Source organism: Takifugu rubripes, chromosome 20 (assembly GCF_901000725.2).
Source record: "Takifugu rubripes chromosome 20, fTakRub1.2, whole genome shotgun sequence".
NCBI classification, from domain to species: domain Eukaryota; kingdom Metazoa; phylum Chordata; class Actinopteri; order Tetraodontiformes; family Tetraodontidae; genus Takifugu; species Takifugu rubripes.
This window is the reverse complement of record NC_042304.1, coordinates 9,942,756-9,959,518: the sequence shown is the minus strand read 5'-3', so window position 1 is coordinate 9,959,518 and position 16,763 is coordinate 9,942,756. Positions and strand designations below refer to the sequence as shown.

At 44.6% G+C, this 16,763-nt stretch overlaps 1 protein-coding gene across 5 annotated transcripts in view; it reads right to left on the bottom strand.

Moving 5' to 3' along the window:
• pex5la (peroxisomal biogenesis factor 5-like a) overlaps positions 1–16,763 on the bottom strand; it is a 47,996-nt gene that overhangs the window by 23,951 nt on the left and 7,282 nt on the right. For 3 of the 5 annotated variants that reach the window (XM_029827709.1, XM_029827711.1, XM_029827713.1), the window contains exon 2: positions 847–951. The exons of 1 other annotated variant lie outside the window; for it this stretch is intronic. In XM_029827709.1, the coding sequence (XP_029683569.1) occupies positions 847–951 (105 nt within the window). Of the gene's footprint in view, positions 1–846; positions 952–3,842; positions 4,083–16,763 lie in introns of those variants that run through there. One more of the 5 variants, XM_029827712.1, reaches the window with a different exon arrangement.

Below are 16,763 nucleotides of genomic sequence, written 5' to 3'. Positions count from 1 at the left end.
TTCCAACACGGGGAGCTCGGTCGATAGCTCGACGCCACGCTGGGTGGCGTCGCATTTAGGTTGAGCTGCTTATGAGGTGTAAAAAGTTCCTGTGGGAGTTTTTTTTTCTGACCTAAATAAGGAGAAAGTAAACATTGTTCACCCTCTGGTTCATCGTACATATAAAGGTGCTGTAATTTAGGTTCCCCTTCGAGCTGATCGGCCAAAGTGTCTTAATTCGCCGACCCAATGAATGACATCACCATTGGTGTGGAATTTGTATCATACTTATTACAGAAACGTAATTTAATTAGAATAAATTCATTTTATTGCTGTCTCAAGCTACTTTGGTTGGTCCTGATTGAACTTCTGTCTGTCCAGTGTTGAATGAGGTCATTGATATTTGACCTTTTCATCTAGGGCAGTTTGGGGCAAAAATGATCAAATACTGGCAAAAAAGTTTTAAGAATATACATTTTGGACACTCGGTAAACACAAGTGTATACAGTGAATAGACAACTTCTTTAAATAGACCTATTGCTCCCTCACGTGATCGGATCGTCATTGTTTATTTAAACTCACTAATCGGTGCTCGGCCACAAAAATCCTAATTGGTAATGTTCTTTTTGAAGGCTAATTCCAAAAAGTCAGCCAGTATTTGCAGTGGAGTCAATGTAGAGCAGATAATGTGGTTTTATACCCCATAGAGCAGCTGAATCACAGAGACGACAACGTAAAGCTTGAATGAGCAGTCAGACAGCAGAGGTCAGTTAAGAGACACTCCAAACTTTGTTGTTGCTCAGAAGGGCCAACACAGGGGACGGGGAGGAGGGCTGAAGGGATGGTTTCTAAAGTAGTTCTTCCCACCTTGGTAGTCACCGTGAGGAGGGGCTTCCCTTCTGATGACGCCTTACTTGGTATCTCCTTCAGGACCATGGCAACAGTCTTATCTGCAGCCCTAGAGTCTTTCCCCTACAACAGTGAAATCATTGCGTCAGGACAGTTGGACAACTCAGTGCTGTTTAACCCCCAGCCCCCACCCTGCCCCCACCCTCGCCCAGGGCATCCTGCAGAAAAGACTTCATCTCTCAAACACTGTGATTGGTCGTCTTGGATGACATTACACCGAGTGATGCCGTTCCCACAAGACTATGGTAATGAAGAGCGGTTCACGGAACAATGCGGAGGATTGATTGTTGACAGTGATGAGTATGGTTGTCCACAGCACGGAAATCTAATACTTATGGCAAACTATGATGTGTAGCTTGATGCACAAATCATTTTTCCCGTAGTACAGCAATCACGCAGTAGATGACAGATGAACGTTGATACACGACTGCCCTAAAATCAATCAGCTTCCTCGTTTATTTAATGCTCTTAGGCTTCTTGGGATCACATAAGTGATATAAAACCATTGTGCCTTGAGCGACTGGTCACAATGAATGGTTTAATCAAGTACAGTTTGCTCTGATCTGATGAACACACATCATGTGAATGCTACTATGGGCTACAAGTTGACATTTGAGAAAACTGCACTCAAATCTGCAGGAGGGGCGGGGGGGGGGGGGGGGGGTGAGAGTATCCAGCAGCCTGCCAGAGATTGGTAGAGATTGATTATACAAGACTACAGTCATCATTTTCCCTTGACTTTATGGTAGAGTCCAGAGGAAGCCACTGGTTTCTCTCTGACACTCCACATTTCATCCACAGCCTCGTGTCCCCCCCCCGTGCCGAGCTCATCATAATGGAATTAAATTTGCTGTTCAGGGGGCTGCTCATCACACACCTCCACGTCTGTGGACTGGGGAAGCTGCCTGATCAGACGGCGCTTAAACCCAACCTGAAGCCTTTTAGTTGCATCCTATTAACACATTCTTACATTTTTTCCTTTTTTTTAAACGATAATGTTTAAATATTCGTCCCTGGCACCGAGGCATCTGATGAAGCGCCAAACTTCATCCGGGTGTAAACGCGGCCATGGTTGCAGCCCGAAGGACACGATTCAGAAAGACTACTGTACGAACTGACTAGAATACGACACTAATTCAGAAGCTAAGTGTTCCCTCTGTACCGTATGCCCAGAAATTGAGGGAGCCAACAGCACCGGAAAGGGTTTTTTATAGGATTGTTTTTGACTGAGCTGCATTTTTGGTTGCTCTCTGATGAACCTCTGCCTAAGTGGTTTGACGAGAGCACAATTTTAGGTTGAAATAAAAATATTTTTAGAGACCATTAAAGACAGATTGTTCCCTGCACAAGATTTGCTACTAAAGTTCAGGCCAACGTGGGGCTGTTCTGGGAGATAAAATCGTAAAGTAAGCTATTTGCAGCGGCTGTCTGGAGCATTATGCACATTGTTAATCAAATCAAGAGCGTACTGTTGGTGGCAGAAAACTAAATGTTTCTGTCTATCATGAGGCAAGAAAACCAAAAATCAATCCATTTACGGCCACACTTTATCACTCGCATCTGATACATTTACGGGAAAGGTTTTCTTCTTTGGCTGCCTCAGTCCCTTCCTACAGTGAAGTAGTAAAACCAGAACAGCTTCAGAGGAACTTTGTCCCTGTCCTCGGACATCTTCAGGTTAGCCCCAGTGCAATAATGACTTTTCTTTCTAATACTGATGTAATTATACTCCTACTACTCCCACTTTATTCTGTTGCTTATTAGTCTACTACTAACACCACTAGCACTAATACTACTATTCTTTCTACCACTACTAGTTTTGTTAATTATTCTTTTTCTACTATTTTTACTTTTCCTATTCCTCCTCCTACCAGTACTAATACTTCTGATCAACCACGCAGCCAAACAATCACTGTGCTGTTAAACAGTGAAATTGAATTTGTACAGCGTGATATTTCTACATGGATCACAGTCCAATAAAGTGCTTTTAGAAATACCACTTCAACAAGTCTTTCACAGTCAAATAATTAAAAAAAAACTTTAAAAGGTCATTCTATGAAAAGAAGATTGGATATTTGTTTATCTTGTCTCAAATGCATTAAAATGTTAATATGTTAAAATGTTGCTATGCATGTGGAACGCTCATGTTCACAGCACGCTCAAACCGTGCCACACAGCATATTTTCTGGTGCGTTTCTCAGTCCTCCAGGCAGCAGGCCGGCCTCTAACCTTGTGCATGATTTGCTTTTGGCTTCAGATGTTCACAGCAACAGCGAGTGCACGGTGACTAAAACAGGGCGGTCGCTCAGAGTGGGAGAGCTGAATGGGTAACGAGAACTTTGCGCCCCTTCAGGAGCGGCGCTTCACTCAAGCCTCCTTGGGACTCATCTGCCAGCAGGACTGCTCTGAGGTTACAGCCGCTAATTGCTGAAAAAGGGAGCACTAGTGCAATTACCAGTGGGAATGGGACCTGAAACTGGTTTGTTACTTTAAGTGAGCAGATGGCCCCTCTTGGCACAACTTGAAAATGCTTCAATTTCACAATAATATCAGTTACAAAAAGCAAAACTCTTTAAATGCAATGATGATAATGGGGCCCTTCCAGCCACGGTATCACTCATTTGGGGACACAAATGAAGGTTGTTCTCTTGGAAACTGCTCGTAGACAGTTAGAAGGAACTTTGGTTCATGAGATAGCTGGTAAAAGATTTTTCCACTCCAGGTCAAATATCATTCAATCAATACAATAGTCTGCTGGGAGAAACCCCTTCTAAGTAGAGATTTTCCATTTTATTAAGACACACAAACGGGCTCGGATTATTTCTGAGGGTCGGAGCCTCCGCAGCCACATGCAGGGAAACACTCGGCATATTAAATGATCCCAATCTCAGACATATTAATGTCAGTGACTGACTTCCATCTTCGCTAACACCCGTGATAAGCTCACGTAATACCTGTAAATGTTACCGCCGTTTGATTGCTGCTGTTCCGTCTGAAGCGGCGTTGAGGAGTGTGACATTTCCTCTGCTCTTTCCATCGGGAGAGAGCACAGCGTGCTGTGGTCTGGGGACCATTTGGGCCATCACAGCCTCGCGGTGGCACGTCACAGAAGGGAGATTTCCTTATTGATGAGGGCTGATCCAGATCATGACCAGCGTTAGCGCCAAAGGCAATTTATCTCCGAACTGCCTCGTATCCTGAGACTTTTCAGCTGAGAAAAAGGGAGCACCAGATTAGAGTGAGTTTATTTAATTTTTCACTAACAGACTGGTTGGATAGCGTGGCTTAGCCTGTGAGCTGTGCTAAAGTGACATGCCTGTCTGGAATGGCTCTCACAGTACTCAGACAGACACGTCGGTAAGGATTTAAGCTTTGGTGATCTCTAAATCCCTCTGTCAACAAAAGGGTTTCAGGATATTTGCTGAAAGCCACCCCATGGCAACATTTTTGTGCTGGCGGCATTTAACTACCGGCAGCCATGCTGGGCCTCTGCAGTGCATCAGCCCTTCTGCAAATACTTTATGGTTTTAGAACCAACCATTCGGAGTTGAGGAGAGGGCCCCTTACAGCTCACGGATCGTAAGGAAAATATATATTCCCGTAGAATGATGTGTGTGTTCCTCTGGTTGAACCTTGCATTAGGTGGATCAATTAACCAGAGTTATTTTTCTAGTTGTTTTAATATCATGACCACTTTGTTGATCATCTCCTTCTATCTGATATATATCTCATAACAAATGGCCAAAGCTGCCTTCTTCTAGCAGGTAGCTCAGTTTCAAATCCCACTGGATGGTGCCTCTCACCAGGACTTTGTACTACAAACTTGGCAGTGATGTTCCTGTATTCTCATCACTTCTGCCTCTCAATCTGTCTCTCAGCTTGCATCTCAGCCTGTTATGCTTGATTGCCTCGGGGCATCACTGCATATTCTACACCTCGCTTCCTATGTTACGCTCCATCTTTGGCCTCTGCACTCTGACTTCCAGGCCTCCCTTCTTCTTCCTGTGTCTGCCCACGGTGGATCCAGCGCGTTTGCCGGTCTGAAGCAGCCTCTCGCTCTGGTTCTGCCACCACTCCGTCTCCATGACAGTGGGGGTTCTTTTTCCAGCATCTATATATCCTGCAAGTGCGTCACTCTCCTCACATCTGAGCCTTGTTCAGCTTATTTCACCTCATCTGTTGAAGCTTGAGATCAATGAAAATGCTTTGCTCATATAGAACCTTTACATCTTTACCGACGCCCACTGCGGTGCAGCTGCTTTCCATTACTGAATGCAAACATAATTTAGACACAACAGACGCCTTTCTGCTGCTGCAGCGCTTCACCACAACAGAGGTGAGGGGCAGAGGTCTGTAATTCCTGATTATACGTGTAATGTTGGCAGAAATCTGTCCACGAGACTGATCAGAGGGCTGAGAAAATACGGCTTGTATAAAATCAGAGCAGACACATCAGACAGTCCGGCGTGTGCCAGCTTATTATGGGCCTGACACGCACGGAGCCACCTCTGAGCTCACACCATTAACAAGCACCTCGCAGAGCTACCGGGCAGTACCGCAGGGACATGGAGCAGCGGAAAGTACTGCCTGCTGCTTTCACAGCCAGGAAAATAAGTCGCAGTCGATGACAGAATTTAGTGAAATGTTTTGGGAAAATCATTATTCCTCCGTCACTATGAGCCTGTGCATGCGTAGATTTGGTGAGTTGGTCAATGCTAAGAAGGAAGGGGAAAAAAGATCAGTGAAAAACTGTTGGAAAAGTTTTTGTCCCTCTATGAACAGCTCATTTGTAGGTTATCAGCACAAATGTCGCGCTAAAACTACTGGAAATCAACTGAGAAAAAACTACTGGAAATCAACTGAGAAAAAAGCAAACAAATGAATATTTATACGAATAATTAAGTCAATGTTGTAATGCTGTGGCATAAAATATGATAAATATTCAAGACACTTATTGATGCAAGAAGAATTTAAAGTTTACCTACACAGGAATCAAATAAAAAGTGAAAATGAGTGAAAAGGATCGGTGTGAACTCAGTGACTCAAGACGCAATTGTGGCTGAGCACGTTTACAGAATAGGAGGCTCTGAACCGAAGATAAGAGGGCGCGGAGCTATTGTCGCCTCTCGGAAAGCTGCTATTGGGAGGGGGGGTCTTTAGGGACTGTGACATTTCACACACTGCAAAAAAATAAAGAACCCAAAAGTTTTTTAATCTCTAACTTGACAAATCGACAAATAACTTTATCAACTCATCTGCTGCAAACTTTAGCCTGTGTTTGCTCCAGTTCACCTCCACTGTGGCTCAAATCAACTTAGTTATGCTAAAAAATGCAGAACACAAGCAAATTTACATCCTCCGTTCTTACCGCACAATGTTGCCTGGCGATAAAAGCCCTAATTTGAGGCAACAATATTAACTAATCCTCAGAGTGTCTATCAAAGAGAGAATGTAGCCATTGCATAAGTAACTCCACTGTGCTTTACTGTCAGCGTGAAACCATTTGTTCAAAATGTTTCTAAGCGCAACCCAGGAATAATCTACGTCCAAGACAAGATGCACCGCAGTTAAGTGTCTAAAAATAAGACTCAATGACAGCTCAAGTTGTTTTCAAAGTTTTGTGTTGTGTGTGTGAGCCACAGGAGAACAGAAGCATGAAGTCTGGATCGGCAACACTCAAATAAATGTTATCAGTCCCCGAGACCGGCCAAATGTGTGTATTTACTTCTAAACGACTCCTGCTGCTTCTAAACCTGCTGGACAACCACAAATTTTCACACGATCCAAGGTCATTGAGACTCTCTGCCCTCCGACTTCCATTCAGACACAAAAATGGGCTGTTGAGGGCACAGTGTTGTTCTGTGACTCCTGGCAGTGACACATTGATTGGTTATTTCATATTTGACCAGGCACACTCTCACAAATCGATGTTTCCTTTTAAGATGCTATTGAGCAACGCGCTCTACAACGCAAACTAATGATGCCCAGCTAAAAATGAAAAATGACAAAGTGAATTTCAAAGAATAAAATCAATGCTGTGATCAGGAGAATGTAATTACTTTAATGTTGCAATCACTGTTTGCCCCAAGAGATGCCTTCATAACTCACTATCACGATCATTTTAGACAGTTTTAAACTAAAGGATGTCACCCATCCCCACCACAATGTCCTCACTTTGCTCGTGAAAAGTATATTCTGGTCCTCACTTTGTAACAAGAACACACACACACACACGTACAAAGAAAGGAGACTGACCAATTGATTGTAAGGACATCTTGATTCTACAATACTGGAAGAATTTTTAATTAATTTGAAGATATTTACACTTGCATTTTGAGGAGATTTGATCTCTGAATAGTGTGAAAACAGTCAAGCTGCAGGGCAAATATGAAAGGGCAGGAGGTCACCGCACAGTCAGATCTGATCTTCCACCTGGTCCCATGAACTGGAGGGCACATTCGTCATTAACAAAGAAAAAAAAGCAAACAGCTGGCTGTCGGACTACAACACGATACCCAGAGGAAGCCTGAGTGTAATCCCTGCGGCTGAAACGTGAACGTGAAACACAGGCTGCTGCTCATGAAACATTAACGCTGGATCACAGAGCATGTAAAAAGCATGTCAGTTTCAACTTAGGCTGAACACTGATCAGCCTGCACAAACAAACGACACCGTACACCAGGGGCTGTTTTAATCATTCATGTGATTCATGGACTCACGCTGCATCCAAGTGCACAAAAACACTGAACTGGACACAGTTGAGGGGGAGTTTGCATTAGTGGAACAGCTAGACGACGCAAATTAGCTTATTTTCGGGGTCCAGCTTTCCATCATCTTAAAAAATATTTGACCAGAACGATCATAGAATTTCTGTTTCCATGTGTGCACAGCTGGAAAAAAGACCTTCCTGCTTTACCTGTAATCTTCCAGTATATGAAAACTTGCAATATGGTGTGACACAAATCATTAATATAGAGGTAAGAAGATCATGTGTGGGTGTATTCCTTGCGGAGCATGAAATAGGAAGATAATCATAATTATATATGTTAATAAATATGTATTAATGCTGCCTTTTTGAATACGTGAATATCACAACGTACCTGCCACAATCAATTTAATATTTACTCAAAATAATGCAGCTGGTGTTACAGCTAGAGGACGCGTCTCTGTGGGGCTGGTGATGATGATGATGATGATGATGATGGTGAGACAGTAATGTTTTAACCTCCCACCACTGAAGCGTGCGTCTCGCCCCATCGAAGGCTTAGATCAGAGCTTCTGTAAAGATGCCACGCACCTCCAGAAACACTGGGCACCCTTCATCTTAACATGATCCACCGTCAGTATATTATCAGCAGGAGCGATGGAGATCATCTCACAGGGCCTCCTCTCCTCTCCTCTCCTCTCCTCTCCTCTCCTCTCCTCTCCTCTCCTCTCCTCTCCTCTCCTCTCCTCTCCTGAAGTAATTTCTTTTTATTGGTGCTCCATAAACAAAGTTGACTTAAACAATTTGATGTTCAGTAACATGACCTTTTGACCCGCAGCCTCACTGGATTGTGAAAGGTGTGTGTGTGTGTGTGTGTGTGTGTGTGTGTGTGTGTGTGTGTATGTGTGCGTGTGTTCGTGTGTGTGTGTGTGTGTGTGTGTGAGAGAGAGAGAGTTTAGGGTTTTGCTTGCTGGTCATAAACTCATAAGAAATATGTACTGAGGTGTCAAAGGTGGCCTTTGGAGTGGAATGATGTGTTTCAAGTGTAACGTAAATGTTATTTATCACAGTGACGTTATAGAAAAAAAATATTGAAGTTCAGTTTAAATAGATTCAGCTGCTTTGTAATGCTGAATTTTCACTTGGATGGATTATTGAATTTCTTTAATTCTGTTGGTAAATGAATACAAAGAAATAATCTTTTTCCTTAAAAATATGATAACAAGAAAACTGAACTGTTTCTCTCAGGGACACTCAAAATAGCTTTCACTTTCCCTAATTTAATGAATTCACAATGATTTATTCGTGTGTTTGTTTTCCAAAATAACCAGAAGGCAGGATGATGTAAGTGATGAAGCTACAGACCAACAGCCAAAAAAACAGTTTTATGTGAGCTAATGAAAGAAGTAGCAAACTAGTGAAATAATAGTTCAGCAATTCCTGGATCTGCTTGTCTGTGCACTCTGTCAGCTTAGAGTAATGATATTTACTGCTGGGCTGTGGTTTTTTCAACACCACACCTGCGCCTCAAAGACAATTTTTTAATTTCCTTACTGGAAAATGGGAAATATTGGGACAGGATATTGGAATATAAGCAGGTCAGAATGAATTTAGTAAAAGAAACAGACAGTGGGCACAGTTTAAGCGTGACATTTGTCCTGCTGGAGGCAGTTTCAGGCAGATCAGAGGAAGGGCCAGGCTCCCACTGAGAGGGCATTTCAGCAGGCAGTACTGTAAAAAATGTCCCTGCACGCAGTGAGACTGTGCATGACCAGAGGAAGCCAGCCATGCTGCACTAAGACAGGACCAGGAATTTCCTCTTTAATTTAGCTATAATAATATAAAAAGCTTGGCTTTGACCACAGACGTATGACACAGATGTAAAGCATGAGACTGTTTACTCCAAACAAACTGTTTACTCCTCAGGCGGCCCACAGCTGACACGTCGTCAGTGGGCACTCACCCGTGATGTGCACGTCATTAATCTTACTTTTGATGCAAAGTTCAGAGGGAGAAGAGAGCCGGATGAACAGCAGGTCAGGGAAGACAAAACCACGGAAAGGTAAAAAAGAATGGCGAGATTTTGACAGTTGAGTCATTTGATTGAGTAAAGAAACACAGCAAAAATAAAATATATACATTAGAATTCTGCCCTAATGGTGTTATTTATGCATAGTTTATGATATGGAAGTTTTAAAAGTCCATCGTTTATCTCGCCTGATATGTTTGGACCAGACATCTGACAGCTTTAATGAAGCTGTTAAAGCTGTCAGAATCATAATATAGCTCTTCTATTAATGGGGCGAGAGAGACAGACAGACAAGATGGACAGAGAGACAAGATGGACAAAGAGACACATAGAGAAAGATAGAGACAAGATGGAGAGAGAAACGGTGAGAGAAAGAAATGAGAGAGACGGGGACAGCGAGACAGAGGGAGATTGATGAGTATTTGACTTTTAAAGTGAAACGTTGCTGCACATAAATGTTTGCCTAATTATTCTCTAATATGGGGATCAGAGCGTGTATTTACCAAACTACAGAGGGTCAAACTACTTTCTCATGTTTACTTTGAGTTTGAAATATTACTTTTTAGAGGACTTTTCCGAACGAAATTAGTGTTATACATTCCAGTTGTCTGACATTAAATCTAACGATTAAAGTAGCTCCTTTGTGCGAACACTAAAACTTTGACAGCACATCGAGGAGAAAACTTGATTCGACCTTTACCGACTGTGTAAAGTTGTTTGTTGGAACGTGAATTTTTGCTGGAGTCTCCTAAAGTTTGTGCTTTTGGACTGAGGGAGGAAACTGGAGAGAAAGTACAAACTCTCCATTGAAAGGTCAGACTGGAAGTTCTTGCTATGAGGTTGGATGAGTTCCAGATAGGGCGCTCTAACCAGAGGGTGGAGTGTCAGGGTCATGGAGAGCAGAGACGATAGAGGCCGGATGGGAACGCTCAGCCCACAGGCTGAACTCTCTCTCTGGCTCAACCTCAGCTCTTCCCCCCCTTAATTTCTCCTCATATCCTGGCAGAACAGAAACCCTCTCCAGGCCCCACTGATCAATTTTCCTTTCCCTATTATGAAGAAGTTTGGAGAACGAGGACGCCCAGCCCTCTTCGCAGACCCATCACGACTCATTACCTGCACCGTAGCTGTGACTTTCAGCTGCGCCTGCAGCGGCAAATGAAGAGAGATGGCAATAACGGGAGGAGGGTCCCCTCGGTGCAACACGTGTACCGTTCCTGATTACTGGTGGCTGCCTGGAAAATGCCATTGTGTTCAACTCCCAACACCGCCGATCTGAGTCCCACTTTGTGCCAGCAGTGTGACTGTCCTAGATCCAGACAGCAGCACAGTCACTCTCTCTGTGGAAGACTTTATTATTGCGCTTTGTAAGACGCTGTCATAGACACAGCCACAGGGCAACTTTCCCTCCCCCCCGGTGCTTTGATTTGAAAGATATCTGTATTCTTTGTCCATACCGCGGTAATCCGTCAAGATGCGCTGATTCGATTACCCACCTACAAAAGGAACACGAGTCCGGCTGCATATCGATGATGTTGTTAAGTACAGTACGCCAGAGGCAATTATATTAGAGATGTGAACAGCGTCGGGGGCAAAAAAGAGCATATTGCTGGGCGACCTTTCAATGTGTAGACTTAGAGGAGAAAATTGGCTTTTATTGTTTGGCTCCCTGATTCAATGGCATGCGTTTTTCTTTTCTGTCACAAGTATCTCCGGCGGAACTGAAATAGACCCCAAGCTATTTAGGGAGAGAGACAGAGAGAGAGAGAGAGAGAGAGCAGAACACTCAGCACAACAGTCTATGTAAAGATAACCCCGATCTTTTCCGCTAAATGCTCATATCAGCGCATAGTGTCAATGTTGCCGTGCTGATGTTTAGCTTATCTGATGCTTCTGATGTCAGCCAGCCTCATTTGTCAGCACATTTGACAGAAAAAAAACCCAAATGTGTCATTTTAATGGCACATGTTACGCCAGTTAACTTCGGTGCCACGGTCCTCAACCCTAACTGATGTGCGCGGAACACGCAGTAATCAGGTTGCCAAGGCACAGGCCCACGGGGCCCTCATTACCTCCAATGACTTTGGCCAATTAATGCCTTTGAAAACAGCGGCCGCAGAAATAGCAAACTGTTGGGAGGAGAGCAGAACCCATTAGCGCTACATCATGGTTGCTAAACAAAAGAATTCCATCGGCATCATAAAGAAGTCTGCTGCCACCCCTTCGCACTTCCACCCTCATGAACACACGCCACGTTCCCGCCACCGTGCCACCCTCCGGTATCAGCATCCAGTCCTCCAGGGGAATGGATCGCGGTCCTGCTGCGCGAGCGAGAGGGGCCAGCAGTAATGACTTATTGTCTGAGGGACTCACCCACGCTGGGAGAGGAAATGAAGGCAGCGAGACGCAGCCATTTCCATATCATTAAAAAAGATCTGACCACTTGAAGCCGTCGCACCGACAACTCATTGTCATCTACGAAGGATTTCATCCATCGCGACATTTTTCGGTCTGCATCCCTTCTGATCCTTTTGGCATTTTGTTGAATAATCTTTCCTAATTTCAGGTGTTGGTATCTCCCTGAAATACACTCTGGGTTTGACTTTGGCACTGAAGAACGCCGTTGGCACCAGTGCCTGCACGGGCTGACACTGTTATCAGTAAAACTGAGTCAGGAAGCTTTTTGGACTTCTTTGTTCAAAGTGATCCAAGTCATTAGGAAAATATTGAAAAAAAAAAAAAAAAAAGGCCAGGTAGAATAATACATCAAGATTAGGGAATCAGCGTCTCCATCTCTCCCTTTGTCCCCATTACTTGTCTTCCTTTCTCTCTGTAATGTCCTGCGGCATAAATTTGTAAAATACACATCACTGACATTTATCTAATGAATTTCCACATCAGAAAAAAAGGCAACCCTTTTAACTTCAATAACGCTGTTATGAAATCCGGCGCCAGACAAAGACTGTGCTTATTTCAGCAGTTTAAGAAATGGGAGTCAGAATGTGGGCAGACAGTGAGTGAACACATTTACATATACAGTAATGTTCTCTCTTCTTCCTGCTGGAGTTCAGCATACTCCAGTTCCAGGAGGTCCATTTACAGTAAAATACTCCCGCGCACCTCATTTTCTATTCCACAGCCTCAGACATAAGACAAACATCATGTTCAGGCACATCCAGGGGCCTTACTGATCATTTAAGGTCTTTAGATGTTTAAAAGCTTCTCTCTTCCATATTTGCTGAATCATTTGGGGCTCGGGGAGCACCGTAGCTAACTACTGCTCATTCTCAGCCCACAGTGGTGAGTCAAAAGGGTCCATTTGGGTTCTATTTTATTCCTATTTATATGCACCTGCTTGGGGAAACTTTTCAGAGACACTTGTCTTGGAATTGTTAAGGCTGTTCCACGAGTTCTCTCTCTCTCCTACAACTGCTTTAACATGCATGGAGATCTTCAGGTTGGGTGATTCTGGAAGTCAACATCAAAGACTAACGGTGACCGGGGCGTGTGCGGTCAGGGGCCCTGCACCTTTGAATGACCTTCCCGAGGCGACGAGGCCGGTGAGGTCATCGACGTCAGTTCAATTTCTTTTTATAGTTTAAAGGTCGACCTTGTGTCTCAGAAACCTAGAAACGTCTAAACTGTTTGGACTCGCTTACAAAGTTTCTGCACCTACGAGGGATTTCATTTCATTTGAACAAAGAGTGCAGTCAACCAGGTAATGGCTCCATTGTGATCATCACAATGTAATAGTTCATATCTATCAAACTGAAGTATGACCCAACCAAAGTAGGATGCCATAAATGGAGATGCCATTTGTTATAGATTAGACTCCTTTGTAGAAATGCTTTGAAACAGACAAAAATTCCTAATTTTTCACTCTGAGAGGCTGACGGAGGGGCGTGTGGATCGGTGTCGGCGCGGATTTGTGCGTGTGATGAAGAGGAAATATGGCGGGGGACAGAAACAGAGGGAGACGCCCACCGGCAGCTCATTACACGTCCGCTGCAATCACGGGGAATCCATCAGAAGATAAATGCTCTTCTCACAGCGCCATTGATCTCAATGAGAGCGAGACGGCAGCTAACTCGACATGGCAAGACATTACTGACCAACAGGGAGGGACACGTCGCCAAAATATAGAGGCCCTGCATCACTGTCCACTCACTGATTACCGTAGGGTTTTTTAAGGGTAATGAATCAAGCTCTGGGTCATTAATGTCATTAACTGTCACTTATCACAGTCTGATGTTTAATCTAGATTTCCCTTCATTACCAGAAGAGGACACATGTTCCAATATGACTGCAAGCACCAAGCTGAAGTTCGCGCCTGGATGTTCACGCAGAGCCAGTAGCTGTGCAAAGTGAGACGTGCAAAGAGAGGCAGGTTGGAGATTCAACCCCACTTATTTCCAATTATCCACCCAATGGCTCAGCAACCTTCATTTGCTGTTGACCCAAAGACGTTAATGCACTGGGACACGGTGTGCCTCTGAGACGCTCCTCTCCAACTCATTCTCCCACTGAGCTGCAGTCGATCGCAACGGCAAGCCAGGATGGCAGAGACCGAGACCCACCGGAATCACGTGCAATTAGGTAAATCCTATATGAGCGTCCCTCACCGTCCCTCCGTAGATGAGACTCCTCCATGTCAGATTAGCTCCGTGTGGGCTTGTACGGCAGACCTCCATATGGGTCATGATGAAAGCATCTCACTGAGATGAAGCAAGCTCACATCAAAACCAGACTTTCCCTTTTCCAGAAAGATGCTGCTGTTTTCCATAGAAGAAAAACCAAACATGCACTTGAATGCAGCACACTTGCTAGCCACTCGCTAAAGTAGAGACTTGTATATATAAATATAATGCCCACAAGCACAAAGCACGTATTCCTTAAAACATCAACAAGGTCGAAGCAGCGGGTGATTTTGTGCTAGAAAACCAATCAGGAGTTCTTAAATTTCAAGAGTCAAGTTCCATGCGCTGGCCGATTACCTCTTTTCTGAGGAACAAGAGCAGCTCTCTATTTTTGACTGTGGATTATTCATCAACACACCCTCTTCAAACCTGCAGGATTTGACTTTCAACACACATTGATAGCAGACTTCAGCTGTCACGTGACTTACCAATCACTAGAAGGCCTTCATTAATGCAGCACGGCTTTTAAAAATAAGCAATTTTACAGGGGGGGGGGGGTCTTCGTTGATGGGCAGTGCACACGGTTCTGGTGGGGTGGATGTGTGTTTGTCTGAGTGGTGAGCTCAGATGGGGAGGGTGCTCTTCATACAAGATTAGATGTGGGCAGCAGTGCCTGATTACACAAGGGGCTGTGAGGCGCCCGTAATCACATCACACAGCTTAGTTTGTTACCACCTCTCAGCCTCCGCCTGCCTGGAGAGTTTCCATCGCAGCTCTGGCTGCATTTCCAGAACTTTGTGTAGCCGGTGGATGCAGAGAGGAACAAACTGTGGCGAGGGACAAGCTGCGAATAGAGGAATCCATCTCCTCCCCGACTGCTCCCAAACACGATTGTCCTCCCGAGGTCTTGGTTTGTCACCGGGGCGACGGTCATGAACCGGCTGCCGGTGGGGCAAGTTAAAAACGCAGCGCTTTGTCTCACTTTCATGACCCGAAAAGCCCGATGTCGGTAGATAATCCTCTGCAGTTTCCAGCATGAAAAGTTGGCAAAACCACATCTCCAGTATTATCAATGAAAAAGCGGCGGCGTCTGTTTTATCAGGTCAGCCAATAAACACCCCCCCCCCCCCCAGCGTCTTTGTTTAGCTCAGCAACATTGTTAACGTTGACCTTTTCCCTGGCAGCTCGTCTAACTACCTCGGGGTATATGATGGTTCGCGGATAGGCTTTAATTGACGCGATAGCATCCTTGAGATTTGGCAAGGTGAGCGAGAATGGCTGAGAGCAGAAAGGTTAGACTCTGGCGTCGTCACTCCAGGTTGCAGATGCCTTTTGATAATCACAATAATGGCTGCACGTTAGTAGCGCTCTTTCCCCGGGACATCAGGGGCACTCTGTTTATTTTTAAAGAGAGGCGGTGGATGAAAGTTTTAAAATGTCCTCACCTCTGCGATGTCCGTGGTCAAAGACCACTCGGGGGCACCTGTACAGTCAAATTAAGAGAGTCGTTTTGAATTTGCTCCGCAGAGTCGCATTTTGGTGCCTGACTGCATCAAGTTGAGCCAAAGACTTTTCTGTGACCTTTCCTTCCCTAAAAAAAAGAACATGAATCACGGAGGAGCGTTTATAAAGATAGAAATAAGATTTAATGTCCTCTCTGTGCAGCTGTTTCCATTCGTCACGAGTGGCGTTTTAATTCCACTGTCTCATATTTATGAGGATGTTGACGTAATTGCATCAACGCAGCAGCCGGGCGGCCGTTGCTCGGAAAATTCCCCCGTGCAACTTCCTCCGGAGAGCGGCAGTAGGAACCGTCCCTAAAAAGCAATAACCAAAAAGTTATTTTAACTTTAAGAAGGGCTTTTTCCCCTGTTGAATAATTAATAGCTGACTCGACTTGCATTTTATGTATTCATTGAACTCAAGTTAAGTGAAACACCAAAAACAACAATTCAGTCCAGGAGAGGGCGGAGCCTCACGCTTGCTCGCCGTCCCTGATTCTCGGTTCCATTTCAAACGGGCTGTGACCTTTGCAGGACTCTGTGGGCGCACTGGATGGAACCCCTGGGGTGACACCCAGCTGTGACTGTGGGATTATTACTGTGCACAGGAAGCAACGCCCCACAGTCCTGTACCATAGAGCTAAAAAAAACCAAACCAATCAGAGCGGACTTACAGTCTCTAAAGCCGCCTCATGGTCACGATGAATCAAAGATAACGCCATGGTGTTGAGTCGAGCTTCATTTCCAAGACAATCGGATTCACTTTGGAGGTGATTGAAACGTGTTCTGTGTCTGAATACTTCTGCGACAAGCTCTGCGGTATATTAGCTGGATGAGCCGCTCCCAGTGGTGGCGCGGCCCTGACACACAGAGCTTTTACCTCCGACAACGTCACATACGCACAGGCACGCCTGCACTCTCGTTGCAGCGGCCAGTGATAGATTGTGCTGAGGCAGAAATGAAATCAGGGGTACAGCAGAACAACGTCAACATCATCAGGC